The 20,201-nt window shown below is 45.9% G+C and overlaps 1 protein-coding gene across 2 annotated transcripts in view; it reads left to right on the top strand.

Moving 5' to 3' along the window:
* Positions 1 to 19,770, top strand: part of med13a (mediator complex subunit 13a) — a 78,466-nt gene extending 58,696 nt beyond the window's left edge. For both annotated transcript variants that reach the window (XM_044222257.1, XM_044222256.1), the window contains 16 exons: positions 162 to 358; positions 3,430 to 4,352; positions 5,022 to 5,189; positions 5,673 to 5,896; positions 6,125 to 6,314; positions 6,599 to 7,016; positions 7,443 to 7,674; positions 8,986 to 9,177; positions 10,024 to 10,247; positions 10,885 to 11,027; positions 11,144 to 11,302; positions 15,940 to 16,128; positions 16,725 to 16,867; positions 17,101 to 17,265; positions 18,136 to 18,236; positions 18,615 to 19,770. In XM_044222257.1, the coding sequence (XP_044078192.1) occupies positions 162 to 358; positions 3,430 to 4,352; positions 5,022 to 5,189; positions 5,673 to 5,896; positions 6,125 to 6,314; positions 6,599 to 7,016; positions 7,443 to 7,674; positions 8,986 to 9,177; positions 10,024 to 10,247; positions 10,885 to 11,027; positions 11,144 to 11,302; positions 15,940 to 16,128; positions 16,725 to 16,867; positions 17,101 to 17,265; positions 18,136 to 18,236; positions 18,615 to 18,747 (3,801 nt within the window). In that variant the 3' untranslated portion in view covers positions 18,748 to 19,770. The remainder of the gene's footprint in view (positions 1 to 161; positions 359 to 3,429; positions 4,353 to 5,021; positions 5,190 to 5,672; positions 5,897 to 6,124; positions 6,315 to 6,598; positions 7,017 to 7,442; positions 7,675 to 8,985; positions 9,178 to 10,023; positions 10,248 to 10,884; positions 11,028 to 11,143; positions 11,303 to 15,939; positions 16,129 to 16,724; positions 16,868 to 17,100; positions 17,266 to 18,135; positions 18,237 to 18,614) is intronic.
* Positions 19,771 to 20,201: the final 431 nt, after the last annotated feature.

Raw genomic sequence — 20,201 nt, 5'->3', positions numbered from 1 at the left:
TGGGAATATAACGTAGCAAAGACTAAAGGAATCTTTATTTATCTTTAGTATGTATTGTGTGTTCAGGACAGGAAACAAAAACAGATTTTCTCTGCAAGGATCTGTAATTATTGGAATTATTTTTCCACCTTACTATGCCTTCTTTTCTGTCCATCTTGTAGGACTATTCATTTGTGTACAAGCCAGAGCTGTGCCAGGTGTTTGTAGGCTGCTCCATGTTTGCTCCTCTGAAGACATTACCCAGCCAGTGTCTCCCACCTGTCAAAATACCAGAAGATTGCATCTACCGATCAAGCTGGACAATGGGCAGGGAGATGCTCAACCCTGTGCCTGTCATGACCTTCCTCAACAAGGACAGGTATGCCGCTGTAGTCCTTTTCACTGAGGTTTTTAATGAGTGGGTGTTTGTCATGTTCAGAGAAGTCCTCAGGTGTTGCTGTTATCACACAGCTGAGATCTTTAATAGGAGAGTAACACCGCAACTGTGGGTAGGCAGTACCATGCGACTAGTGAAATGATTCACTTAAATTAACGCTTAACAGAAGCACATCAAGTGATTTCAGTGGTGTTAATACTGGGCATTGCTGACACTCGTCTACATGCCTTATTTCTGTATAATTCCTATCAAGGTTGTTTCAAAGATTCCTTATAGTTTATCATGATGATCTAGGCAGCAGGTTACTAGGGCATTCTAATTTAGAAATTAAGAAACGCCAAGGCTGTGCTGGCTGGTTTTGCTTTTTGTGTGCAAGGAAGCATATACTCATACTCTGTTCCCTTTCTGTCCACACACCCTCTGGTCTGTCCCCGGACACCCCCTTAGCAGGCTGCTCAATTTCCCATGCATGGCTGCCTCAGGCAGAGCAGGGAAATGAGTGTAAAATGCCTTCTTGGTTGAAGATGAGGATCATCACTGAATTGGTGAGATGGGCCCCCACAGCGGCTCCATGCCACCTCACTGCTCATAGCAGCTTGGAGTCTCAAGTATATCGGTCACTGTTCCTTTTAACTACACACAGCTACACCTCTGCTGCTTTCCACACACACATCATGGGAATTTCCTATCAGCAAAATCCCAAAACAAACTGTGTTTTGTTCTATTGATTTGTGCTTTTCTGTAATCAGGGCACTCGACCCTTATTACATTTGTATGGACTTGAATTTATTATACCTGTGTGTTGTATTGATCCGGGAACATGAAATCTGGCAAGCTCACCAAACTTGAGGGGTTCACTGATCTATATCTAATCTTGCTACTCTGAGCAGAAACTTTCACCATGATGCACTTATCTCAGCTTTTAACAATGTCAACCTTACTTTGTGTGTTTGGCTGAATTTTATTGCATGAAATGCACTACAAACCAATCAGTTTCAAACAAAGAACACAAACCCTGTAAACAAATAAACTGGCCTGGAGCAAATGCCAAAGCATTTCCTCATTTATGGTTGTGATTGAAAATTTTTTGCTTATAAGAAAGGTGAGACATGTTGGTTATAACTGGAAAGTGAACTATCAGCATACAGTTTATCCAGCAGGTTCAGGCTGAGCTGGAAATTTTGACTTCGTTCTTTTTTCAGCAGAGCTAATGGCAGCTGTGGGGCTATACTTTTGCCTGATTATTAAGATTATTTTTAGAACATTTCTCTCTTATTGGAGTACACTGGTGCATGACAGGAAATGTAGAGCAGAACAAGCAACAAAGGTGGTCAGATTTTAAATACTTTTAATATGAGTAGGGCTTATTATTTTCTTTCTCTTTTTTTTACAAGTGTGTAATTGGAGTGCTAAGCCTGGTTAAGGTGGGCTGTGCAGGGAGAGAGAGCCATTGGCACTTGACTAAGCTTGGCCAATGTCCAAAGAGTCATTGGTAAAGATCTTTATAATGTTGTGTTTGTGCTGCGCGTCTGCATCCCATCTTGAACGTGCCCTGGCTGCAGGAGAGAGAGTTGTGCTGGGACTTCCTTCTAATGGGTCTGTGCCAGGAGTTGTTCCCACATAGAGCTAGGGACATGATGTGCTCACTCTCCTCTCTCTCTCTCCCTCTCCCCTGCTCTCTCATACAGTCTCTCTCCCTGCTTCCTCAGTGGTGTTGCTTGCCAGCCCAAAAATAAACCTTACCTCAGAGGGACACTCATTGAAATGTTTATTGAATGTCTTTCTCTCTCCCTCTGCCTCTTTTTGCTAACCTTTTCTCATTCTCTCTCTCCCGCATTCTTGTTCTCTCGTGTGCAGTCTAAGCCCACTCTGCATTCCTTTTGTAGTGAATGTTGTTGTGCCCTACTGCCTTATTACTTGAACTATCTTCGCAAATGCAGTGAGACCATTGGATAACAGTATATTGTTATTTGAAGCAATGTACTGAACATTGCTGTTTTGGTTTCAGCAAAGACCTGGGAAAACAAATATGTTCTGTGAACTAGTGCAGGGCGTCTTCCTTATTTTCATGCCACAGTTAGATGTACAATAAATCAAGACCACAGTTGAGATTTTTGAGGTTTTTTTTGTTTGTTTTTTTACTGTGATGAACATGTGGAATTAATAAAGTTGATATTGGAAGCTGTGATTAGAATAGTTATTCATTGTCTAATAGGGCTTTGTTGGGCATCCCTGGACTCCCCCGGCCCCATTTTATACTGTAGTGCTGGCCTATTCAATTGGCGGCCCACGGGCCCCATCCGGCCCAGAAGCAACCTCTGAGTACTTAAGTAAACTACACATATAGTGTATGGAAGTAGGTCACGAGTGAGCCAACTCGCTTCCTGAGAGTTGCACATGCGCAGTACCGATCGGGCAAGATGTTTACAGATGTAGTGACACCGCCAATTATATCTTTCACAAATGAACGTTTTCTTATGTGAGTTCCGACTACACTTAGTAGCTTTTCAAAACATCTGGCTATTGACAGTGGGTCCACTCCATTTCAGTGCGCCGGTGCACTGCTTAACACGTAACGGCGAGGGCCGAAACTGTTTAAATGGAGTGTAATCTGTCAGCCAGCGGCAGCAACCCCGTAATTGTCAGGTGACAAAACAAACAACAATGTCGACCTACAGGGCAAAAGCCATGGTAGCTTTCTTAGTTGACAAATAATTGCCAACATGGACTGTAATATTCACAATATGATTTTATGTAAGCCTGAATGACATTCATCAGTTCTGTGAAATTGACAATGAAAACTGTCTGTTAACCCTGCCTGGAAAGTTTATTTTACCGCCATCTCCAAACGCCTGCTATTTTTTACTACATTCATTTGCATTTGTTTCAAATGTGTCATTACCAAAAGCTGCTGAAAATGTCTGACCATCAACATTTCCTGGTTTTAAAATTTGTCCCAATTGAATTTGTAATTGAATAGCCCTGCTTGTAGTGCCTTCTTTTTTTTCTAGTGCCTTTATCTAATTCATATTCTTTTGTCTTTCTGACCTCAGTAACATCCCTAGTGTGGGCAGCACCATGGACCAGGACTATAGCCAGACCTACACCCCTCAGACCCACACGCCCTTCATGTCGAACAGTGCTCCACCAAGTAATAGTGGCGCTGGCATCCTGCCTTCACCTGCCACCCCACGTTTCTCTGCTCCCACCCCACGTACACCACGCACCCCACGCACACCTAGAGGCCCCTCCAGTGTCCAGGGCTCGCTAAAGTACGAGAACTCCGACCTCTACTCGCCAGCGTCCACCCCCTCCACCTGCCGACCACTGAACTCAGTAGAGCCGGCCACTGTACCCTCTATCCCCGAGGCCCACAGCCTCTACGTCACCCTCATCCTCTCAGAGTCAGTCATGAACCTCTTCAAGGACTGCAACTTTGACAGCTGCTGCATCTGCGTATGTAACATGAACATAAAAGGAGCTGATGTGGGCGTGTACCTGAGCGACCCCATCGGCGAGGCCCAGGAACTCTGCACCTGCGGCTTCAGCGCCGTGGTCAACCGGCGTTACGGCAATGGCTCAGGCCTCTTCCTGGAGGATGAGCTAGATATCATCGGCCGTGGCTCAGACGTCAGCCGAGAGGCAGAAAAGCGCTTTGAGGAGCTGCGGCTCTCCTCGCTGGAGAGAACTGGAGTTGGGAGGGGTGACCGTGTCCCAGATGAGCTGATTCTCCTCCTGCAGGACCAGTGTACCAACCCTTTTTCGCCCATTTCAACCCTGGAGCATGACATAGTGACACGGGGGCCAGGCGGGGCCTCTGTACTGCCCTGTGTGAGGGTGGAGGAGAGGGACTACCACAGCGACTGCTACATGGCCCTGGAGCACGGCAGGCAGTTCATGGACAACATGTCAGGTGGCAAGGTAGACGAGGCGCTAGTCAAGAGCACCTGCCTGCACCACTGGGCTAAACAAAACGGTGAGAAATATGGCCTTCTAGACTGTCAAATTGGCTCAGTTGGACACCAAATTACATTTTTTAGGCCATTGTAGTTTTTTAGCCTGTTTTTATTTAACTATTAAAATGTTGAAAGAGTTTGCAAATAATCATTCATCCAAAACATTTATTCACTATGAAAACCAAACTAGAATAAAAATGTATTTATCGGGGTTCATATGGCAAAATGTTTCCAAAAATGTATTTGAAACATTTTGTTTTCGTGGTGCCAATAGTCTACCTTAGATTGTTTTGTATTTGAGAATATTCTTCAAACAAATTAAACAGCATGTGTTACACTAACTAAACCGAACTAAAGTTGTTGTTTTTTCATACTGTAATTTCTCCAAAGCTGTAATGTTTGTAAACATTGGAGTAATATTTAGTATAGTATTTTTACTTTCACTTCATCAGTTGAGAAACACACAACACAAGTGCTTATTATTCATATAAGTCGAACTCATACTTGTAAGTTATATAGTCAAAACGTTACAGATTGGGACATTTACCAATAACTATATTTAGGACTCACTGACACGTCTACTCGAGTTTGTTGTTTTTGTTTTTTGGGGGGGGGGTTTGTGCAGCCAGTGTTGAGTTTCTCATGTTGTGATTAATCTTTCGCTTCCCCTTTACTCATCTGTTCTCCAGCAGTGGACGTGAGTGCACTGTGCTCCCAGGACGTGCTGCGGGTGCTGATGTCCCTCCAGCCCGTACTCCAGGACGCAATCCAGAAGAAGAGGACGGTAAGGTCGTGGGGCGTTCAGGGTCCCCTCACCTGGCAGCAGTTCCACAAGATGGCTGGACGAGGCTCTTACGGTAAAGCTGGGGACAAACTGGAGAAGTTTATCCATATATAGTTCTGACTGATGCTTTGCTACCATCCAGTTTAATTGTTTTCCACCACATATTCAATGGTTTCAGATTATTCTGCGAAGAATAAGATTCTTTGAAAAACTCCCTGCAAGTGAAGGCTTTCAAAATGATTGCTGGTCAAATCCATGACTGTGAGGGTGATAACAACATTTGGCGTTTGTGTGCGTGACATTTGGGATGTGTGTGTCTTGGGGTAGAAAAACTCTGGATGTTGTCAGATCAATAGGCAATGTGGTCCCTCTGCTGTGGTCCAGATGTCAGCTCTGTTGGGAGGAGCTGTCAGCTCTGTTCGGTGACCTCACATTCTGATGCACAGTGGAGGACTGACGAAGGAGGGAGGGTCGCTGACACCTTACCTGTTAACAGCACTCGCTCACTGGTCTTTTTTTCTTTCTTTCTCCTCCTCCTTCCACCTCACTCCCACAGGCACAGACGAGTCCCCAGAGCCCCTGCCCATCCCCACCTTCCTGGTAGGTTATGAGTATGACTTTGTGGTGCTGTCTCCATTTGGTCTGCCCTACTGGGAGAAACTGTTGCTGGATCCCTTTGGCTCCCAGCGGGACATTGGGTACCTGGTGGTTTGTCCTGACAACGAGGCCCTCCTCAGCGGCGCCAAGAGCTTCTTCCGAGACCTCACCGCTGTCTATGAGGTAAATACTCTGAAGAAGTGTGCAAACACTTCAGTTTATCTAAGACTTATTCCTGATGGAAAAATCACTTTGTATTGGGAACATGTAAAAATATTTTGTTGTTGACCCGATCAATGAAAAAAGCACTGCAAACACAACTGCAACTATTGTCACATGAAATTACTTTTATGTACCAGTTCACATGCTCGTGGTCTTTGCCGCTTTACCTGTATCTGTGTTTTTCTACAGTCATGTCGACTTGGCCAGCACCGGCCCATTTCCAAAGGTTACCCCGATGGCATAGTCCTTGTTGGCGGCAATGGAGCCAAGAACCTCGTGGATCAGCCCGTCAGCGACTGGTTTCTCAAGGCTGCCAGCGGCAACAGCGATGCCTTCACTAAGCTCAAACTCTATGCACAAGTGTGCCGCCACAACCTCGGTACGTCTGATTTACTGCTGCATTTTTGACTCTACGTGGTCACCGGTTCTTCTGTTGCTCAATGCTGGGCTCAGTCAGTTCTTTGTTGCTGTGTTTCCACCTTCGACACCACTTGGTTTAGTTTTAAAAAGGCTAGCTAGAGAGCCTTGACTTCTTGAAAGTGAGCTTGAAATCAGTGTAGGAGGATGTCAAGTTGAAATGGAATAAAAGGAGTGTCTTTTCATTTTCTCAAAGCATGTTTCATGTTATTAATAAAAGTCCAATGCTGTGCTTTCTCCCTTTAGCTCCATACCTCGCATCACAGTCATTGGACAGTTCCCTCCTCACACAGCCCAGTCCCCCGCCCTCTTCCAGCCAGTCATCATCTACACAACTGTCTAGCTCCGCCTCCAGCTCACTGGGCCAGCAGGGCTCCATGAACGCTACAGGCTCCTCCATTCCCAACAACAGCAGCAGCAACAGTGGGTCTGCAAATGGCTCTGCGTCATCCAGCAGCCTGGTGACATCCTCAGGCCAGCCTGGCAGCGGGATGCCGTCTGCCAAGCCCAGCTCTTTTCCCCCCTTTGGGAGCATGGGCAGCCAAGGCCCGGGAGGTGGCCCCCAGAGTGGACAGCTGGGACAGCAGGCTGGCACCCAGAATACTGGAACCTCAGGGGACAACTCCAGCAGCCAGGCCCAGGGGCCCACAGAGCCTCCTGAAAGGTACTGCAGGACACACAATCCACACCATTGATTAAAAAAAAAAAAAAAGCAGAATGTATTTGATTAGTTCTGTTCATAAGTGACAGTAAGTCACACCAAGCATTGCTCTACTGTATTTTAAGTATTTCAAAGTTGTGAAATCACTGTTCAGTTTCATTCTGTCTGTGAGATCTGACACAACAATAATCTAATGATTCTATAATAAAGTAACTTTTATCTAAGGAAAAGAGGTTGCGAGGCGACACTCGAGTACCATTTTGAGAGCATATTTTTGATCATTGCTATTTAAATACATTTTTGTGTAATGATAATTTTCAGTAGTCTTGAGTGTGCCTCTGTCATTCAGAAGCCAAGGACAAAAACTAAGAACTGAACCGAGTACAAGATTGATTTAATAATGTGTATGTGATCTTGTGCTTTCCCCAGCACTTTGGAACGAGAGAAGGTAGGCGTGCCCACGGATGGGGAGTCCCACGCCATCACGTATCCACCTGCCATTGTTGTTTACATTGTGGACCCCTTTAGCTACGAGGAGGCCGACGGTGGCCCGGGGCCAGTGCCGGCCCACTCCAGTGTATGGACACTGGGTTTGCTACGCTGCTACCTTGAGATGCTTCAGTTCCTGCCCCCACACATCCGCAATTCTATTTCTGTACAGGTAAGTAAACCAGGAGAGCCACATTTTTATCGCTGACCATATCATGAAGGTAACTGCATAAGTGAAAATGCTTTAATTGTGTATTTAATGTCAGTTTATCAATTACTCCTTAATGGTTAACAGATTGTACTCAGTGGCATCATTACTAACATATCCATCATCATCAGAAGCAGTAAATTGTTCATGATTACTAACAGTGTACCCTGAATGACCAGACAAATAGAAACACGTTAACAATGTAATGTAATACAATAGAAATAAATACTGTCTTTGTTTAGTTGTTGTTGCGACTGCGTAACATGTTTATATATAAAGTTTTATGGCACGTATTTAAGGCTATTTGTGTTTTGGACGTGTTGGAAGGTGTTTCTCATATTATCTCTACCTTTTATTTTATATACTAAGGGGCATAAACAAGATAATATAATGCAATCCAACACTACTACCAGCCTTAAAATTACCATAAAGAGAATCAACACCTCTCACACCTCTCACCTCTCAAAATTTCACAATGGTAGTATTTATACTAGGGCTATACCGGAATCAGAATTGTCATGTGCTTGTGGTTCCTGCTTTTTCATATGAATAGATACTTTTTTGTTTTTATAAATACTCGATAATTATTATTAATGTTTTTTCATCAATACACATTACCTATAATTCTGAGAAATTATCCGCCCAGTTACAGTGCAGTTCAGCGCATCTGAAGAGCAGGCGCCCCAAACTAAACAACTCCTTATGTTTTGCCCGTAAGACTCAACGTTTTAATGCCTTTGTTCGTCATGCATCACTCTCCCCTCTGTTGCATTACTCCTCTCTGTTTCCATCACAGTTAGTTTTGTAAGTAGGTCATTTTGAGACATGACTCGGTTTGCAAAAGTTCACAGCCTGTTGTGCTGTTATCCTGCGTTACTCTGTGTACAATGACACAGCTTGAGAAAAAGTGCAGTGATTCGACTGCCAAGCTGAGATTCAACCTGGGGGCTTCCCAACTGACTCGAATCATCAACGTTTAGGGGGCAGCCTTAATTTATACCGAGTTGTGTTGGATTACGTTGCAGTGTACAGAGCTTTTTATATATTGGTAACTTAGTGTACATTTATGTAAATTATTAATGTATTTTAAGTTACACAACTGAAAATTAACCGTAAAAAGTATCACATTTTTGCCTACTTTTTTATGCTCACTTGCCACTTCTCTCTAAGTAGTAGATCATACATTTGTAGAAGCATTGTTGGAGAGAGTGTAGAGGGAGTGTTATACATACAGTAGGTTGCCTATGTCCAACAACTTGTGTCTTTTTACCTCAGATTGTCCCCTGCCAGTACTTGCTTCAACCAGTACGAGGCGAAGACCGTCATATCTACGCCCAGCACCTCAAGTCTCTAGCCTTCTCTGTCTTCGCTCAGTGCAGACGGCCACTGCCCACCTCCACCAATGTCAAGTCACTGACAGGCTTCGGCCCAGGCTTGGCCATTGACACCGCACTGAAGAGCCCAGAGGTAAATACAACACATAGCCAAGTTATAGCAGTTGCACTCTGTTTTGACATAATCCATTTGTAAAGCAGAGAAAGGTGGTGTCCCAGCATGCAGTTCCAGTTGAGATCTTTAGCTGATCAGTAGCAGCACCCTGTCGGCTGTGTGTGTTGGCATTAACATGCTAGTGTTGTCCTCTGATCGATAGGCAAGCAAACAGAGGCTGACACTGTGGCCCTAGCAGCAGCATTTCAGTTGCTTTCAGCTCTCCCACCAGACATGAACCTGACCTGATTTGACCCAGCCTTTTGCCCCGGCTGTGTTCAGTCTGCCACTGAAAAGAAAGAAACCAATGAGATTTAGAGTTCTTAGTGCTAACCATCCTCCTAGTTTCTTCTGCTGGAACAGGACCAAGAGAACTTGTAACCCTCTGCTACTCCAGAGTTTTCTTTCCATTATCTGCTTGGCTAGCTCCCTGAGACCTCCATTATGGGATCTCGACTCCAAGTTTAGACACAAGGAAGCTTTAGATCAGGACCTAATTCAGTTGACTTCCTTCCTTGCAGCCAGTGCTACCTTTTCCCTTTTAACACAAACCTTGGGCTGCCTTGCCAGGATAACTAGGATATGAATGGGACAATGGGAGTGACACAAGGGACATTTTTGTTTGTAAAGATACCTAGAATGTGAACTCAGCAGAAATTAGGATTCAAAGAAAGGATTTCCTGAAGCTGTGAAAGTCCAGCAGCCAGTCATGCGTGCACAAAATTTACTTATCTGGAGCATTTCCAGTTTTTATCCATTTGTGTAGAAGTGTTGAACATTTATCCTAAATCCCTTATCTTGACATCTTCACCTCCCAATCTTTAGAGGCCGGAGTGGCTGCGTCTGTATACACCTCCGTTCATTCTTGCACCGGTAAAAGACAAGCAGACAGAGCTCGGGGAGACATTTGGGGAGGCATCGCAGAAATACAACGTGCTATTTGTAGGATACTGTCTGTCCCACGACCAACGCTGGCTCCTGGCTACATGCACTGACCTGTATGGGGAGCTCCTGGAGACCTGCATCATCAACATAGATGTGCCCAACAGGTAGGACTACCACCATCTGCATGATATTAAAACCTACCAGTAGTAGTTATCTTGCCTTAACAGGTGTGACACAACTAGCTGTCACACAATGTTTTTGTTTTTAGTGCAGTTACTGAGAAAGTCATTTTAACAATCTGGTCCGTCGCATTTGTCAGAACACTATAGCACTCAGTGTTGCACATGTTTGAGAACGACTTGCCATCATTCTCTACATTCTTGACTGGTTAATTTTTCTCATTTTTCTCTGTGAATATCTCACTTTCAGTCACAGCTGCACAACAAATGCCTGTGACTTTACAAAATGTGCGTGACAGCTATCACCGACACTTAAAATGAGTCTGCTTGATATAAAAACTGTGATTTTTGCATCAGTTATGTCATGCTAGCTGTCAAATGACACTTTTCGCTTAAGTATAAATTAGGCTTGAGAGGGAAAGCACACAGCTGTCAGTCATGCATGGTCTGCACAGGCCCACACATTTCTGAGAAGAGATTCACCTTCCTGAAGAGCTTCAAAATTGTAACCAGCTCTATTGAATAACGGCTAAGCGCAATGTATGCACACTTAACTTCTTTTAATGTTTGTTCTCAATACTTTGAAAAGTGATTTTGATGTGTGTCAATGCATGTTCCACAGGGCACGGAGGAAAAAGGGCTCTGTTCGGCGGCTCGGCCTGCAGAAGCTGTGGGATTGGTGCTTAGGACTGGTGCAGATGACATCAGTCCCCTGGAGGGTGGTGATTGGCCGACTGGGCAGGATAGGACACGGAGAGTTAAAAGGTAAGGAGGACTGTCATGCTAAAATGCTTTTTCATGACCAAAGAAATAGAAAATTCAAGACATTCAAGTGTCACTTGTTCATTCATCCCTGTTGCTCTCCTCCCTTGATGTTCCAGACTGGAGTATTCTGCTGAGCAGGAGAAACCTCCAGTCACTGAGTCGCCGTCTAAAGGAAATGTGTCGAATGTGTGGCATCTCCGCCTCAGATACTCCCAGCATCCTCAGTGTGTGCTTGGTTGCCATGGAGCCCCAGGGATCCTTTATCATCATGCCAGGTACAGTGTGTGCATTTGACAAAGATTACAAATGCACTTAATATCTGTTTTAATGTACACTTCTCATCTGAGTCACATTACTCTACGAAGAAAGGCAGCGCTGAGTTGTGTTCATGTCTGTCTGTGTGCGTGCGTGTGTGTGTGTGTGTGTGAGAGGGCGTGATGGATGGCAGCAGCATATCACAATGCATGTCCCCTCCTTGTCCAGAGCAGATTGATGGCAGGGAAGATGATGTACCTTTCGCTCATAAAGCACTACCTCTCAGATGCCCATTGATCTCAAAGCAGTGTGATGGAGAGTCAGATCAATGGGTTTATTTTGGGAAGCGAGTGGGGGATTGTCAGTGCATCATACCAGGATTGTGTTGAGCGATGCTGGGCTGAGGACAGCTCCTTTCTAAAAAAGCTCTTCAAGCTGAAAGAGATTAGCAAGGCTGTGTTAGCCTCAAATGACTATGACTCGGCGAGGGTTTACATCACTGCAACATGGAACTTAAACTTAAGAGAGCTGTTGGCACTAAACCTAACAGCTGTTGGGACATTTTAAATCTAGTTTCTTTTATGATTATAGAGTTCATATGCGGAAACCTACGACTGTGAGTTTAGCTTATGCAATAAGTACAATCAATATTTTAAAATTAAGACATTAAGTCTATTTTAATCACAATTGTTACTTGGTGCTCAGTTGAAGATGTTACTTGTATATTATCCATCCATCCATCCATCTTCTTCCGCATATCCGGGGCCGGGTCGCGGGGGCAGCAGTCTAAGCAGGGACTCCCAGACTTCCTTCGCCCCAGACACTTCCTCCAGCTCCTCCGGGGGGATCCCGAGGCGTTCCCAGGCCAGCCGAGAGACATAGTCCCTCCAGCGTGTCCTGGGTCTTCCCGGGCCGCCCGGTGGGACATGCCCAGAACACCTCCCGAGGGAGGCGTCCAGGAGGCATCCGGATCAGATGCCCTAGCCACCTCAGCTGGCTCCTCTCGACGTGGAGGAGCAGCGGCTCTACTCCGAGCTCCCCCCGTGTGACTGAGCTCCTCACCCTATCTCTAAGGGAGCGCCCAGCCACTCGGCGGAGGAAGCCCATTTCGGCCGCTTGTATCCGCGATCTTGTCCTTTCGGTCACTACCCAAAGCTCATGACCATAGGTGAGGGCAGGAGCGTGGGATTGACCGTAAATCGAGAGCTTTGTCTTTCGACTCAGCTCCTTCTTTACCACAACGGTCCGATACAGCGCCCGCATCACTGCAGACGCTGCACCGATCCGCCTGTCAATCTCACGCTCCATCCGTCCCTCACTCGTGAACAAGACCCCGAGATACTTAAACTCCTCCACTTGAGGCAAGGACTCCCCACCCACGCGAAGAGAGCAAACCACCTTTTTCCGGTCAAGAACCATGGCCTCAGATTTGGAAGAGCTGATTCTCATCCCAGCTGCTTCGCACTCGGCTGCAAACCGTCCCAGTGCATGCTGCAGGTCCCGGTTTGAAGAAGCCATCAGAACGACATCATCTGCAAACAGCAGAGATGAGATCCTGTGGTTCCCAAACCGACACCCTCCGGCCCCTGACTGCGCCTAGAAATTCTGTCCATATAAATTATGAACAGAACCGGTGACAAAGGGCAGCCCTGGCGGAGTCCAACATGCACCGGGAACAGGTCTGACTTACTGCCGGCAATGCGAACACAGCTCCTGCTCCGGTTATACAGGGACCGGACAGCCCTTAGCAAAGGGCCCCGGACCCCATACTCCCAGAGCACTCCCCACAAAGCGCCCCGGGGCACACGGTCGAATGCCTTCTCCAGATCCACAAAGCACATGTGGACTGGTTGGGCAAACTCCCATGAACCCTCGAGCACCCGATGGAGAGTATAGAGCTGGTCCAGTGTTCCACGACCGGGACGAAAACCACTCTGCTCCTCCTGAATCCGAGGTTCGACTATCGGACGAATTCTCCTCTCCAGTACCCTGGAATAGACCTTACCGGGGAGGCTGAGAAGTGTGATCCCTCTGTGATTGGAACACACCCTCCGGTCCCCTTCTTATACAGAGGACCACCACCCCGGTCTGCCAGTCCAGAGGCACTGTCCCAGACACCACGCGATGTTGCAGAGACGTGTCAGCCAAGACAGTCCCACAACATCCAGAGACTTAAGATACTCAGGACGGATCTCATCCACCCCCGAAGCCTTGCCACCAAGGAGCTTGCCAACAACCTCAGTGACTTCGGCCAGGGTGATGGATGAGTCCGCCTCCGGTCCCCAGCCTCCGCTTCCTCTTCGGAAGACGTGACAGCGGGATTGAGGAGATCCTCAAAGTATTCCTTCCACCGTCCGACAACATCCCCAGTCGAGGTCAACAGCTCTCCACCCGCACCGCACAAGGTGTTGGTGAAGCACTGCTTCCCCCCTGAGCCGTCGGACGGTTTGCCAGAATTTCTTTGAGGCCGACCGATAGTCCTCCTCCATGGCCTCTCCGAACCTCTCCCAGTCCTGAGTTTTTGCCTCTGCGACGCGCCGCGGGCTGCAGCACGCTTAGCCTGCCGGTACCCGTCAGCTGCCTCGGGAGTCCCACGAGCCAACAAGGCCCGATAGGACTCCTTCTTCAGCCTGACGGCATCCCTTACTTCCGGCGCCCACCACCGGGTTCGGGATTGCCGCGCGACAGGCACCAGAAACCTTGCGACCACAGCTACGAGCCGCGCGCGATCGACAATGGAGGTGGAAAACATGGTCCACTCGGACTCAATGTCCCCAACCTCCCGGGATCTGGGAGAATCTCTCCCGGAGGTGTGAGTTGTAGACCCTGCTGACAGAGGGCTCCGCCAGACGCTCCCAGCAGACCCTCACGATACGCTTGGGCCTGCCAAGTCTGTCCGGCTTCCTCCCCGCCAGCGGATCCAACTCACCACCAGGTGGTGATCGGTTGACAGCTCCGCCCCTCTCTTCACCCGAGTGTCCAAGACACGCGGCCGGAGGTCAGATGATACGACAACAAAGTCGATCATCGACCTCCGGCCTAGGGTGTCCTGGTGCCACGTGCACTGATGGACACCCTTGTGCCTGAACATGGTGTTAGTTATGGACAAACTGTAACTAGCACAGAAGTCCAACAACTGAACACCGCTCGGGTTCAGATCAGGGGGGCTGTTCCTTCCGATTACCCCTCTCCAGGTGTCACTGTCGTTGCCCACGTGGGCGTTGAAGTCCCCCAGTAGAACAACGGAGTCCCCGGGCGGTGCACTGTCTAGTACCCCTCCCAGGGACTCCAAGAAGGCCTGGTACTCTGCACTGCTGTTCGGCCCGTGAGGCCGCCACAACAGTGGGAGACCTGTCCCCCACCCGTAGGCGGAGGGACGCGACCCTCTCGCTCACTGGGGTAAACTCCAACACGTGACGGCTGAGCTGTGGGGCTATGAGCAGGCCCACACCAGCCCGCCGCCTCTCCCCGCCCGGCAACGCCAGAGAAATGGAGCGTCCAGCCCTCTCGAGGAGACGGGTTCCAGAGCCCAGGCTGTGCGTGGAGGCGAGGCCGACTATATCTAGCCGGTAACGCTCAACCTCCCGCACAAGCTCAGGCTCCTTCCCCCAGCGAAGTGACATTCCATGTCCCTAGAGCCAGTTTCTGTGTCCGGAGATCTGGTCGCGAAGCCCCTGCCTTCGACTGCCGCCCAGATCTCTCTGCACCGGCCCCTTACGGATCCTCCTGCGGGTGGTGGGTCCACGGGAGGACGGCCCCACGCCGCTCCTTCGGGCTGTGCCCGGCGGGCCCCGTGGGAAAGGCCCGGCCACCAGGCGCTGCCGTCGGGCACCCACCCCAGGCCTGGCTCCAGGGTGGGGCCCCGTAGCGCCAATCCGGGCGACGTAACTGGCCTTGGTTTTAAATAATCCATAAGGGTCTTCTGAACCGCTCTTGGTCTGACCCGTCACCCTGGACCTGTTTGCCATGGGAGACCCTACCAGGGGCATAAAGCCCCAGACAACATAGCTCCCAGGGTCATTCGGGTACTCAAACCCCTCCACCACGTTAAGGTGGCGGTTCAAGGAGGGGGCTTGTATATTATTTACATTCTCATTAGTATGTTGCATTGAGATTAAATCATTTAAAATCGGTGAAAGGACTTGACATAAAAATAAGCTCCAGTACACTTTTTAATGTCTCCACTTTGATCCTTGTGGAGGCATTAAAAAAGTCTCTCCTTGATGCCTCTGTTTGCTCAAAACTCCCTTCTGATACACAGTACAGTAGATGTCATGATATACTAGTTATGTAGAGGGAAACTAAACAAATCACAAGGCTATAGAACATAGCACCAATGGTTACAATCAATTCTATAAAAATTGATTGAGGGTTACATTTCAGTGATTTGTTCGGCGTATTCATCAGTTTCAGTTTACTGTTGCCTGAATGCTACAGAGTTTGAGTAGGTTACATTCCTTTTTTTTTTTTTTTTTTTTTACATTTAGGATGCCCTTGGCTCAAACATGGAGAATTTGCTTGGTCAGAGACCAGTTACCAAGATTTTACCCACACTAGATAAAAGGAGTGTGACAAGGACTCCCATTTTGTTTCATTCTCCTTAGCCGCACTGTTTATTGACCCGTTTTCTCTTTCCTTCCTCTGTGCATCCCATCAGACTCGGTGTCGACAGGCTCAGTGTTTGGCCGCAGCACCACCTTGAACATGCAGACGTCCCAGCTGAGCACACCACAGGACACCTCCTGTACCCACATCCTGGTCTTCCCCACCTCCGCCTTTGTCCAAGTGGCCAGCTCCAATTACACCAACATCGACCCCAACATCGATATTCTTAATGCCACCACTGGTCAGCAGTGCTCTTTCATTGATCTTGCAGTCATTCCCTGGGATTCTCTTGCGTTTTTTTTTTTTTTATTCACTGTGGCTCATCCTATTTGCTGGACCTTAAACAAAGTCACAGATGTTAAAGGGAAATGCAGCAATTACTGTGTTTCCCCTTTAATATGCACTGTTGGTTTCAAAATCCTTCCTGTTTACTTTTCCAGGCTATTAAGAATCGGTTTTGCAGTAGTGTGTGCTTACATACTTAGTGCATCTACAGCACCCTCAAGCGTCTTCAGCTTGTTTCCTTTGTGCAAATATTTGTTGCCAGAATTATGAAGCATGGTCACTCACGTTCCATACTCTGTAAACAGCTAAATTAACTGCGTGGCATTAAAGGTAAAAGCCAATGTCCAAATTACATTTTCTGAAATGTATACCGTGCAAGTTATTGCCACAAAAAATATGTATTTTAATATTTGATTAGAAGGAGAAGACATTTCGTTTTAGATGGATTTTCAGAGACACCGAGAGCTAATCAGTTAAAAAAAAATAAATAAATAATAAAATCTTACCACTTCTTTCACTTGCAAACCTGAATAATTCTCCTGTTCTCCACAGATGGGTCCGATGCTATCGGGATCTTTGACCTGCTGGACCAGGAGAACGAGTTGGTGGACCCAGACATCATCAACATCTCGCCCACTACTTCACCCGTACACTCCCCTGGCTCTCATTACCACCACGGAGGTGACGGCAGTAAGGTGAGACAACATGTACATGCACACAGGTCATGGTGTGTACCCTATATGTTGCAATATTGAAAGTAGCCTTTGATTGATGTCACACCTCATGTGTCCCATTGCTCTGTACGTTGTTAAATGAGTCAGAATATAGCAACATCAGATGGTCTGATTGTGTAGTCAAAGACATACAGTACAATATGTGATATAACATATGGAAACCAAGCTAACCTTGAGTTTCTACCTTGTTGCAGGGCCAGAGTACGGACCGTATGGAGTCTCATGAAGAGGTTCCTAACCTCCTGCAGCAGCCTCTGGCCCTTGGCTACTTTGTCTCCACGGCTAAAGCTGGCTCACTACCCGACTGGTTCTGGTCAGCCTGTCCGCAGGCTCAGAACCAGTGTCCGCTCTTCCTCAAGGTACCAGGCTCTGCCTCTCTCACATGTTTATTTAATAGGCTTTTTTTTTTTAGTGCTGCCTTTTTACACAAGTGCATGGTGAAAAATAAATGCGACAACTTAGTGGAACAGTTAAGGTAGGTCACAGCGCATTAGGTGTACAACAAAAACACACTGTAGGGATGTTAATTACTTTTCCTTAAAGAAATACTTTGACATTTTGGGAAATATGCTTTCTCGCAGAGAGTTAGATGAGATGATACCACCCTCATGTCTGTCCATTAAATATGAAGCTGCAGCCAACATCTGATTAGCTTAGCTTAGCTTAGCATAAAGACTGGAAAAAGGTAACAAAATTAGCACTTCTGAGAACTCACAAATGAACATGTTATATCTCATTTGTTTAATTAGTATAAATACAGAAGTGTAAAAATGATACACGTGGTTTTATGGGGAGTTGCGTGCTGGACTATTTCTAGGTCGGGCGCAGTAACTTCCTGGAGTCTCCGCTGATTGCCTGGAAACCTCACTGTGACAGCAAGACTCCAGGAAGCCACTGCTCCCAGCCAAGAAATAGTCCAGCATGCAACTCCCCATAAAACCACAACTGTTTTTTTTATGAACTGCAAAGCAGTTCTGTAGAATTTTTGTTTCTTATGTGACTCTGCCTGCTGTAACTGAACCCTTGTGTGTAAACCAAAAATGGTATTTGGGAATTTGATGAAAATTTGCACTGATAGCCCTTGCTTCTGGAATTAGCTACAGACTCACTGCTTCAGTTACTGCTCTATAAAAGGAGCTATAATTATTTAGATGAGATGTAACAAAAAGGTTAATAACTTAATTATAATGCCACTGACACCACCTCTTTCTCCGTGCTCCATCTCTCAGGCCTCTTTGCACCTCCATGTGTCTTCAGTGCAATCAGATGAACTACTGCACAGCAAACACTCCCACCCACTCGACTCCAATCAGACCTCAGATGTACTCAGGTAAACAACAGGATACACTCAGCTGCAAGTCAAGTGCACAAAATACTATTACCACCCTCCTGACTGTGTTTTCAGGGGGATTTTTTTGTAGATTTTATCCAGACTGAAATAGTTTTTTGCATACAAATGATGACAATATACAAAATGCTGTGTGCGCACTTAGTTTCTCATGCATTTTGGTTAATTATAGCCCTAGATTGGATAATTTTGGAAAATAAAGGCTTGTTTTTATATATATATATATATATATATATATATATATATATATATATATATATATATATATATATATTTTTTTTTAAATTTAAACCCAGTGTGTCAACTTATAAATAACTCTGAATTAAAGAGTAACTGCATTTCTTTTGTATGCTTGAACAGATTTGTGCTGGAACAGTACAACGCCCTCTCCTGGTTGACGTGTGACCCGGCTACACAGGACCGACGATCATGTCTACCCATTCACTTTGTGGTGCTCAACCAGATGTACAACTTCATCATGAACATGTTGTAACCAACGCTTACAGGGGGGGGATGTAGGGGAAACATTTCAGAGAAGAGGAAAGTGACAACTCCAAAGGGGGTTTCATCAAGAAGGGTTAAGTTTTCTTGAAAACTGCAAGAACCAGACCAGATTACGGAGCTGGATGCTACACCAAAATGGGATTAGACGGCTGTTCTAAGCTGAGACGGTCCTGTCCCCCGTGGCTGTTACTGGTTGAGACAGTCCTGTCCGTGTGACTCAGAGACATGCACATAGAGACAAGGGAATAAAGAAGAGGGGGAAACCAGAAGTTGAATCGCAATTAATGAACGTGAGAGAATGACAGATTGGTTGTCATGGTATGTAGCATGGCAGCAGTCACTGGCCAGTCTGTATTGGAGAGACAAGTCTGTCTGTAATGTTATTGGAGGAAAAGGGACATATTTGATCAAGGAAAAATCTCAAGAATGGATCTTTGGTTTTAAGACCTGAAATTCCTTTTTATTCCTTTGGATGAAATAGTATCCAAATGAAATGCCTGCATCTATCTTATTTATTGTAAGTTTTTAAATGTATAATTTGTCTTATTTCTTAACCTCTTTTATATATAAAAAATGGAGAAGGTTTATATCACCTTCCTGCTTTAAAGCAATTGGTCTAAGATATATGTAATGGTCTTAATTACAAAAACAACCAGGAAAAAACCCCCATAAAAATTCAATAAAGTCCCAGTAGGTTGCTTTTAGAGTATTATTTTTTGTAATGGAGAAAGAATATTTGTATTGTCACAATGTACAGAAGAAATAGAGTGGAGAATTATGATCCATGCCTTTGAGCATGAAGGACTTACAGCAAAGCTGTAGCTACAGAGGACTTGTACAGCAATGAACTTCACTGTGTTCAAATAAAGAGGTACATTGTTGTATATAGTATTTTATACCACACATTTAGACACAAAAACCAAACGGCAATATATATAAATAATTATATATGAATGCCATGCCAGCAGTTGGTGGTGTGGCTTCTGTTTTAGGAATAAAGTGCGTCAACTTATTTTCCTGTGCTTGTGTTTATTGCTTTGGGGGAGGGGGACTGTGATGTGCAATTGGACAAGGACACCAATAGTGGAGTGGAAGGATAACTATTGGCATCTCTTGGAGGTAGCTGACCACAGGTTTGATATTTTATTTTATTTACCGGAGAAAGAAAAAGAGCTAGAATGTGTGAACAGTTGTCCTAATGGCAGACATGCAGTGTCCTTTTCAGCACATCCCTTTAGTTTACTATACCTCTCCTTACTCTGATTGGCTGAGGTCTGGCACTTCTGGCACCATTTCTGATTGGTTATGGATACATTTGGACCAATCCCATTTTACTTCACTGTGAAAGTAAATGTGTGGTGTAAATGAACTTTAACCAGCTATGGATGGCTGCCCATTGGATATGCAGTGTTTGTGCAAAAAGGAAGATCTACTGTCTGGATT

The sequence above is a fragment of the Siniperca chuatsi genome, linkage group LG14, assembly GCF_020085105.1.
Source record: "Siniperca chuatsi isolate FFG_IHB_CAS linkage group LG14, ASM2008510v1, whole genome shotgun sequence".
Lineage (NCBI taxonomy): Eukaryota > Metazoa > Chordata > Actinopteri > Centrarchiformes > Sinipercidae > Siniperca > Siniperca chuatsi.
Note: the sequence above shows the minus strand (reverse complement) of the source record. Positions and strands in the feature narration are given on the sequence as shown.